We start from the raw sequence: 10,083 nt of genomic DNA on the forward strand, positions 1-10,083 counted from the left end.
TGGTCAAGGGCAGTCAGGTCTGGAGTGAACCAGGGGCTATATCTGTTCCTGTTTTTGTTTTTTTATTAATTGGGCATGCTTGTTTAAGATGGTGAGGAAGGCACTTTTAAAGAATAACCAGGCATCCTCTACTGACGGAATGAGGTCAATATCCGTCCAGGATACCCGGGCCAGGTTGATTAGAAAGGCCTGCTCGCTGAAGTGTTTTAGGGAGCGTTTGACAGTGATGAGGGGTGGTCGTTTGACCGCATACCCATTATGGACGCAGGCAATGAGGCAGTGATTGTTGAGATCTTGGTTGAAAACAGCAGAGGTGTATTTGGAGGGCAGGTTGGTTAGGATGATATCTATGAGGGTGTCCATGTTTACGGATTTAGGGTTGTACCTGGTAGGTTCAATGATAATTTGATTGAGATTGAGGGCATCAGGCTTAGATTGTAGGATGGCCGGGGTGTTAAGCATGTCCCAGTTTAGGTCACCTAGCAGCACGAGCTCTGAAGATAGATGTGGGGCAATCAATTCACATATGGTGTCCAGAGCACAGCTGGGGACAGAGGGTGGTCTATAGCAAAGCGGCAACGGTGAGAGACTTGTTTCTGGAAAGGTGGATTTTTAAAAGCAGAAGCTCGAATTGTTTTGTTACAGACCTGGATAGTGTGACAGAACTCTCCAGGCTATCTCTGCAATAGATTGCAACTCCACCTCTTTTGGCAGTTCTATCTTGTCGGAAAATGTTATAGTTAGGGATGGAAATGATGCTACAAGCTTGGCACACCTGTATTTGGAGAGTACCAAAATGTGGAAAAAGTKAATGGGTCTGAATACCTTCCGAATGTACTGTAACAGTATTTTCAAAGAGAGGGCAGCAGTAGAGCCATTTCTCCTTTTAAAATGTTTTTGAAAGTTGAGGGAATCCCATTAAAAAAAATAGATTGCCGGAATCCCCTCCTTTTATTGGAAACGGCTTGTTTTTCTTTTGAAGTTTTTCTTCTGGTTATTTCATACCTCCTCCCACACACCTCGGCCACAGTGTAAGAACTCCTCCACACTTCCTTTAACGTGTGTGTGTGTGTGTGTGTGTGTGTGTGTGTGTGTGTGCGTGCGTGCGTGCGTGCGTGCGTGCGTGCGTGCGTGCGTGCGTGCGTGCGTGCGTGCGTGTGTGTGTGTGTATTTGCACTAAGTTTGTACTGTACACCTCTGTTTGTGTGGTACCATGTTCTTTATCCATGTCTGAGATTACCCCTCATGGTGCATTCTGTGTCAGCATGGTCTGATCTGATCTCTTGAAATGAAAAGGGGGGGGTGAACAGAGGAGAGGAGGAGGTCCCACCCTGACATGATTCTTTAGTAGTTAGGGATTTGATTTGGTTTGGGGGTGTGAGTTCTTGGGTATGTGTGCTTACAGATGAGACCTGGGTGCAGAGACTGCAGTTGGTACCCACCTMGCTGGGGTATTTTCCTAACCTTAACCTCAGTCTCCTAACCTGCAACATTAATTATCCTAACCTGCTGGGTAAGTTCTCCTAACCTGCTACTAAAACCTAACCTGCTACACCACCTGATACGGCAACTGCACCGCCCACAACCGCAGGGCTCTCCATAGGGTGGTGCAGTCTGCACAATGCATCACCAGAGGCAAACGACCTGCCCTSCAGGACACCGACAGCACCCGATGTCACAGGAAGGCCCAAAAAATCCTCAAGGACAACAACCACCCGAGCGACTGCCTGTTCACCCCGCTATCATCCAGAAGGCGAGGTCAGTACAGTTGCATRWAAGCTGGGACCGAGAGACTGTTAAATAGTCATCWCTAGCACAGAGAGGCTGCTGCCTACATACACAGACCTGAAATCATAGGCCACTTTAATGAATGGAACTCTAGCCACTTTAATAATGTTTACATATCTTGCATTACTCATCTCATATGTATATACTGTATTCTATACTATCTACTGTGTCTTAGTCTATGACACTCTGACATTGTTCATCCATATATTCATATATTCTTAATTCCATTAATTTACTTAGATGTGTGTGTATTAGGAATTTGTTGTTAAATTGTTAGATATTACTTGTTAGATATTGCTGCACTGACGGAACTAGAAGCACAKGCCTTTTGCTATACCCGCAATAACATCTGTTAAACACGTGTATGTGACCAATAAAATGTGATTTGACTTGAAAAGTCACTTCGGTATCAAAGTGGCGTGAAAAGAGTGTTTCCATATATTAGTAGGATATGTTGAGGCCGCGCATGTATTTCTCTTTGACATCAGGACAGGAAACCAAGAAACCCCAGGACATTCCCAGGGGCATACATGTGTCCCTGCAACACTACTGGCTCAAAAAACATTCTCCATTCTGAATCGCTCTWCATCAGGGACACCGTGGATACAAGTGTTCCATTTCTCACTAATGTTGTTGTGTTCTCAAATAACCATTGCAGTTCTAACTACTGTATTCGGAGAACTGTAGAGTTTAGGTGACATATACTTATAAGGAAGTGAGAGTTTCAATTGTCTGTGACATTAACTGACCCCCACCCCCTCAGCACACACAACAATGATGTGTATAAACATTAGGTGACCGACGGGGTGCTGTATTGAAGCCACCAGGCAGCCATCTTGGTACTCCTCCTCAATTGTAAAAAAAATTTAAAAAAATTAAAAAAATGTTATGGGAGCTATGGAAAGTCATTTATTAATGTCTACATTCGTTTTTGACATTTATTCGATTTCAGGCACTTTAATTCATACTTTTAAATTATATGTAAGCTAAACATAAAAAGTATTCATTTTGTATTAATAATGTTACTGTCCCCACTACAACAATAAAACATACTTAAATACTAGTTATTTTGTRCTTGAAACATTTAATTTAAATACTGTAGAATTCCATTCATTTATATGGAGGACTATTTCTACTAGGGAGGGCAAATATGGCCAACCGGTGGCTTCAAACCCTCTCAATGGCCAAWGCCATCTAGGGTTTATATACATAATTGACTCACACACACACACACACAACTACGAACAAACACTGCTGTGGTGAGGGACCATATCCTGATAACATTACTCACTTTGCCATAGTAGTAAAGGTTATTAAACTACAAAAGCGAAACGACTTCCCCTGACCACACCCTCCAGCATGCTTTGCAATGAAGAACTGCATGCGTGTGCTGAGAACACTTGACAAACCAACCTCTCCGACTTCACACTCAATTCCGGCTGTTAAGAAAGGCAAAGCCTGGACATGGTAAGAATGCCTTTATTTCACCATTATAGGCTTTATAAGCTGTTACAAATATGTACAGCTCTTCCAGACTGGCTTGTAGTGGATGTACTAGTGTTGTTGTAGCCTTACTTAGAGAATACAACACACATTTTAACTAAMCAATGCAATAGAATAGATGGTATTCAGTTTTGCTTACTGAAACAGACAACTGTGAGTATAAATCATGTCATTAAATGAATGGAGGCTGTTGGCGTTTTGGGGTTATTAACCTAAGCAATAGCTGTAGCGATTTGAATCATACTCTTGGGTTGATAGTAGTATCTGGAGAAATACAGATAACAGACTAAGGACCCACAGAAAATGACAAGTATTGGCAAAAGATCTGATCTGATTGTGTCAGAATGGCTATAGGTGTGAGACTACTGTCTGCAACATGCTCAGTGGACCATTAATGTWAACACGTGCATGCTTATGTTATGCYTCAATCTACCACGGCCAAGGGCTGTTCTTAAGCACAACGCAACACGGAGTTCCTGGATACAGCCCTTAGCTGTGGTATACTGGCCATCTACCACAAACCCCCGAGGTGACTTATTGCTGTTATGAACTGGGTATCAGTGTAATTAGAGCAGTAAAAATAAATGTATTGTCATACCGTGAAAAACCACGGCTTTCAGCCAATCAGCATTCAGGGCTCGAACCCACCTAGCAATATATTTAGTTTACTYCACTTGTATTTTACACAGTTGTGCTATTGATGATACAGTCCCCTGTATTAATGAAACTCATCCTACAAGCTGATACCATAACAATGGGGCTCTATACTTCTGGAGATTCCCCTTGGCTTATTAATTAGAAACTTATCTGACAAGCTACGTAGTTCCCTCAGTCTGTCCCCYCACATATCCCTCCTCTGGCCTGTCATATTCCATCGATGCAATAGTTGTATGTCTTTATTCGCAAGTAGTTAACGCATAATAAAATCTTTACTTCCAAGAGAATGTGTTAAAGACACACAACTGAGTAATGGAAGTGTTTGACTGATTGTCTTCAGATTGACACTAAACCAGTCAAACCCACAACTCTAGACATCTATCCTTAACCACCTATCCCTGAGAGGAATCATTAACCATAACCACAAATATCTGGAGGCACTAGTACAGCACCAACCCGTCCAATCATTCTATTTGTGTGCATTTAATCCTATCCCATAGCTGAAAGATAGATCACTTTAGAAAAAGTGGGCTCTGAGCATAGGCCTACCCACACATAGCAATTATGGTTGCTTATTGCCTACTGTACTTGCAGCCCAAAGAGAACAATATGTTTCCTGAAGTAACTCCCTGTTTTGGGATTTCCTTTAAGGGTTTTCTCTTGACTGAATATTAGAAACAAAGTAACCACGGAGACAGAATTTCCCCCAATGCCCATTCATTTTGTTTTTATGATAAATATAGAATGAAGATTTTTCTTAATAACTTTATTTTTATATCACTATATTAGCTGAGGATTAATAAGCAAACTCTGCGTCATTTATGATCGTGTTTCATGATATAAATCTGATCGTTGGCTGTGAGGTGCTAACTGTTTGATCTAATGTGTGTGTGTGTGTGTGTGTGTGTGTGTGTGTGTGTGTGTGTGTGTGTGTGTGTGTGTGTGTGTGTGTGTGTGTGTGTTGTGTGTGTGTGTGTGTGTGTGTGTGTGTGTGTGTGTGTGTGGTGTGTTGTGTGTGTGTGTGTGTGTGTGTGTGTGTTGTGTGGTTTCTACAGGTCTATGGGATGTTTATGCAATGGCTACTTCGGTAAGGTGTGCTCACTTATTATACTGTGGGATCATTATTAATATGGCGGGATTGTGCCTGAGCTATATTTATATCTCTAAATCTTGGTTATTTGCAAAGAATTTGATTTACATATACCTGTATTGCTATCCACTATCTAGAGTCACGATTCTTCACACCTTTGTTTACATTGGTGTGTGTGTGTGTGGTGATGGTATTTGATAGACAGCATGCTGCTGTGGGTCTCGAATTAAATGGAAATCATTTCTGTTTTCTGAGTGCTAAAGCTTTCCAGGTACAGTATACCTTCCTGAAAGCTGGAGTCTCATACTTAGAGGGTATTGTGGCAGTAATTAAAGGACAGTAATATTTATGTTAATAGGAAATAAGTATAAGAAATATCCTATTAAATGACTAATATGTAATTATACGATAGGAATGCTACTGTAATACTGACAGTGACCTCACCTAACAGTACTCGGCTGATTGTACTGTTGTTACGGTTTCCAACAGGTGTGTCCTCTTCCTGGTATCGCTGCCATTTCTTCAAAGTAAAGGTAAGTGGTGAGCCAAGTGACATGAACATGACATCATAACAAACAAGCCATTACCTGCCATGACTTTATCTTTCAGASCTTTACTGTTGAAGATGTGTGGCTGAGTTTGTGTGTGTGTCTACATGTACACTGAGTGCACAAAACATTAGGAACACCTGTTCTTTCCATGACATAGACTGACCAGGTGAATCCGGGTGAAAGCTATGTCCCTTATTGATGTCACTTGTTAAATCCACTTCAATCAGTGTAGATGAAGGGGAGGAGAAAGATTAAAGAAGGATTTTTAAGCCTTGAGACAATTGAGACATGGATTGTGTATGTGTGGCATTCAGAGGGTGAATGGGGAAGACAACATATTTAAGTGCCTTTGAACGGTGGTATGGTAGTAGGTGCCAGTTTTTGTCAAGAACTGCAACGCTCCTGGGATTTTCGTGCTCAACAATTTCCAGTGTGTATCAAGAATGGTCCACCACCCAAAGGACATCCAGCCTACCAGACAACTGTGGGAAGCATTGGAGTTAACATGGGCCAGCATCCCTGTGGAACGCTTTCGACACTTTGTAGAGTTCATGCCTCGACGAATTGAGGCTGTTCTGATGGCAACTCAATAWTAGGAAGGTGTCCTTAATGTTTTGTACACTCAGTGTATGTGTGTATTTGTGTATGTTGTCTCTGTGAGATTTGATTTGTAGTAAGATTATCTGAACCATGATGTATTCTATTCAGTAGAAGGGAATCTACCAGACAGATGAGAGAAAGGGCAAAAGTGGCAGCTAGATTGGGAAGTAAAATACAGAAGTCACCAAAAAAGACCCTGCCTAATGTCTACCCTCACACCCACACAACCCCACAACCTAACTCTCTGGCATATCCCTCCCGTGACCTCTCTCCCTCTCTCTCAGATGTCACCATGGTGATAGGAGAGGTGGGCGGGGCTGTGACTATCCCCTGTACCTCAGACATCTGTGAGAACGATCTGGTCTTCATGTACGTACAGAGACCTGGTTCCAACGGAAATAATTCCCAGTTCATTAATGGCTACCATATGAATAAGGTCTTAGACCCTAAGGAGTACACTTACCGTACGAAAGTAGACCCCAAACAGCTAACAATGACGCTGTTGAGTTTATTGCCYTCAGATGAGGGGCTGTACGAGTGTCACATTCAATACAAAACCAAGAAGAAGCAGGAGAACATACAGCTCAATGTGACAGGTAAGCTTACCTCAGTTCAAACTCTCTTTCCGTGTTTGTGTTTAATTCATTTTTCTATTTTATTCTCCCACATGTGAAACATGGCTTTCTGGATGAAAGAGAACATTATTTTTTGCTGTCAGATGTGTGCTTGTAACAGCCCAAACCATAGATACATTCACTAAAAATAAAATACAAAAAGAAAGCTGTAAATTGGTTATCACTTAGACAGACTGTCTCTCAGCTCTGAGAGAGAGAGAGCGTGCTGTTATGGCTATCACTTAGACAGGCTGTCTATCAGCTCTGAGAGAGAGAGAGCGTGCTGTTTTGGCTATCACTTAGACAGGCTGTCTCTCAGCTCTGAGAGAAAGAGAGCGTGCTGTTTTGGCTATCACCTAGACAGACTGTCTCTCAGCTCTGACAGAGAGAGAACGTGCTGTTTTGGCTATCACCTACACAGGCTGTCTCTCAGCTCTGACAGAGAGAGAACGTGCTGTTTTGGCTATCACTTAGACAGGCTGTCTCTCAGCTCTGAGAGAGAGAGAACGTGCTGTTTTGGCTAGACAGCGAACGTTCTCCTCTCTCTGTCAGAGCTGAGAGGACAGCAAATGTCTAAGTGATAGCCAAAACAGCACGTTCTCTCTCTCTGTCAGAGCTGAGAGACAGCCTGTCTAAGTGATAGCCAAAACAGCACGCTCTCTCTCTCTCAGAGCTGAAGAACAGTCGTCTAAGTGAAAGCCAAAACAGCAGCGTTCATCTCTCTCAGAGCTGAGAGACAGCCTGTCTAAGTGATAGCCAAAACAGCACGTTCTCTCTCTCTGTCAGAGCTGAGAGACAGCATGTCTAAGTGATAGCCAAAACAGCACGTTCTCTCTCTCTCAGAGCTGAGAGACAGCCTGTCTAAGTGATAGCCAAAACAGCACGTTCTTCTCTCTTCAGAGCTGAGAGACAGCTGTCTAAGTGATAGCCAAAAACAGCACGTCTCTCTCTCTCAGAGCTGAGAGCAGCCTGTCTAAGTGATAGCAAAACAGCACGTTCTCTCTCTTCAGAGCTGAGAGACAGCCTGTCAAAGTGATAGCCAAAACAGCACGTTCTCTCTCTCTCAGAGCTGAGAGACAGTCTGTCTAAGTGAAGCCAAAACAGCACTTCTCTCTCTCTTCAGAGCTGAGAGACAGCCTGTCTAAGTGATAGCCAAACAGCACGTTCTCTCTCTCTCAGAGCTGAGAGACAGCCTGTCTAAGTGATAGCCAAACAGCACGTTCTCTTCTCTGCAGAGCTGAGAGACAGCCTGTCTAAGTGATAGCCAAAACAGCACAGTTCTCTCTCTTCAGAGCTGAGAGACAGCTGTTAGGTGATAGCCAAAAACAGCACGTTCTCTCTCTTCAGAGCTGAGAGACAGCTGTTAGTGATAGCCAAAAACAGCACGTTCTCTTCTCTTCAGAGCTGAAGACAGCCTGTCTAAGTGATAGCCAAAAAAGACGTTCTCTTCTCTCTTCAAGAAAGCTGAAGAAAAAAGGACCAAAAAAAAGCTGTCTAAGTGATAGCCAAAACAGCACGTTCTCTCTCTTCAGAAGCTGAGAGACAGCCTGTCTAAGTGATAGCCAAACAGCACGCTTCTCTTCTCTCTCAGAGCTGAGAACAGCCTGTCTAAGTGATAGCCAAAACAGCACGTTCTCTCTCTGTCAGAGCTGAGAGACAGCCTGTCTAAGTGATAGCCAAAACAGCACGTTCTCTCTCTCTCAGAGCTGAGAGACAGCTGTCTAAGTGATAGCCAAAACAGCACGTTCTCTCTCTCTGTCAGAGCTGAGAGACAGCTGTCTAAGTGATAGCCAAACAGCACGTTCTCTCTCTTCAGAGCTGAGAGCAGCTGTCTAAGTGATAGCCAAAACAGCACGTCTCTCTCTCTCTCAGAGCTGAGAACAGTCTGTCTAAGTGAAGCCAAAACAGCACGTTCTCCTCTCTCAGAGCTGAGAGACAGCCTGTCTAAGTGATAGCCAAACAGCACGTTTCTCTCTCTTCAGAGCTGAGAGACAGCTGTCTAAGTGATAGCCAAAACAGCACGTTCTCTCTCTTCAGAGCTGAGAGACAGCCTGTCTAAGTGATAGCCAAAACAGCACGTTCTCTCTCTCTGTCAGAGCTGAGAGACAGCTGTCTAAGTGATAGCCAAAACAGCACGTCTCTCTTCTCTCAGAGCTGAGAACAGCCTGTCTAAGTGATAGCCAAAACAGCACGTTCTCTCTCTGTCAGAGCTGAGAGACAGCCTGTCTAAGTGATAGCCAAAACAGCACGTTCTCTCTCTTCAGAGCTGAGAGACAGTCTGTCTAAGTGAAGCCAAAACAGCACTTCTCTCTCTCTGTCAGAGCTGAGAGACAGCCTGTCTAAGTGATAGCCAAAACAGCACGTTTCTCTCTCTCTCAGAGCTGAGAAGACAGCCTGTCTAAGTGATAGCCAAAACAGCACGTTCTCTCTCTTCAGAGCTGAGAGACAGCTGTCTAAGTGATAGCCAAAACAGCACGTTCTCTCTCTGTCAGAGCTGAGAGCAGCCTGTTAGTGATAGCCAAAAACAGCACGTTTCTCTGCTCTGTCAGAGCTGAGAGCAGCCTGTCTAAGTGATAGCCAAACAGCACGCTCTCTCTCTCTCAGAGCTGAGAGACAGTCTGTCTAAGTGATAACCAATTTACAGCTTTCTTTTGTATTTTATTTTAGTGAATGTATCTATGGTTTGGCTTTACAAGCACACATCTGACAGCAAAAAATAATGTTCTCTTTCATCCAGAAAGCCATGTTTCCACATAGAAAAATGAATTAAACAAAACACAGGAAAGAGAGTTGAACTAGGTAAGTCTTACCTGTCACATTGAGCTGTATGTTCTCCTGCTCTTCTTGGTTTTGTATTGAATGTGACACTCGTACAGCCCCTCATCTGACGGCAATAAACTCAACAGCGTCATTGTTAGCTGTCTTGGTTCGTACCGTACGGTTAGTGTACTCCTTAGGGTCTAAGACCTTATTCATATGGTAGCCATTAATGAACTGGGAATTATTTCCGTTGGAACCAGGTCTCTGTACGTACATGAAAGACAGATCGTTCTCACAGATGTCTGAGGTACAGGGATAGTCACAGCCCCGCCCACCTCTCCTATCACCATGGTGACATCTGAGAGAGGGAGAGAGGTCACGGGAGGATATGCCAGAGAGTTAGGTTGTGGGTTGTGGTGGGTAGTGAGGGGTAGTGACTTCTGTATTTTACTTCCCAATCTAGTGCCACTTGCCCTTTCTCTCATCTGTCTGGTAGATTCCCTTCTACTGAATAGAAATA

At 43.3% G+C, this 10,083-nt stretch overlaps 1 protein-coding gene across 2 annotated transcripts in view; it reads left to right on the forward strand.

Annotated features, from left to right (window-relative positions):
- The first annotated feature begins 3,065 nt into the window (after positions 1-3,065).
- The window catches only part of LOC112074365 (T-lymphocyte activation antigen CD80), a 38,933-nt gene continuing 31,915 nt past the window's right edge, over positions 3,066-10,083 (forward strand). The window contains exons 1-4 of one of the 2 annotated variants that reach the window (XM_024141557.2): positions 3,066-3,255; positions 5,004-5,035; positions 5,528-5,571; positions 6,474-6,785. In XM_024141557.2, the coding sequence (XP_023997325.1) occupies positions 3,253-3,255; positions 5,004-5,035; positions 5,528-5,571; positions 6,474-6,785 (391 nt within the window). In that variant the 5' untranslated portion in view covers positions 3,066-3,252. The other variant, XM_024141556.2, reaches the window with a different exon arrangement.

This window comes from Salvelinus sp. IW2-2015, unplaced genomic scaffold (assembly GCF_002910315.2).
Source record: "Salvelinus sp. IW2-2015 unplaced genomic scaffold, ASM291031v2 Un_scaffold2604, whole genome shotgun sequence".
NCBI classification, from domain to species: Eukaryota; Metazoa; Chordata; class Actinopteri; order Salmoniformes; family Salmonidae; genus Salvelinus; species Salvelinus sp. IW2-2015.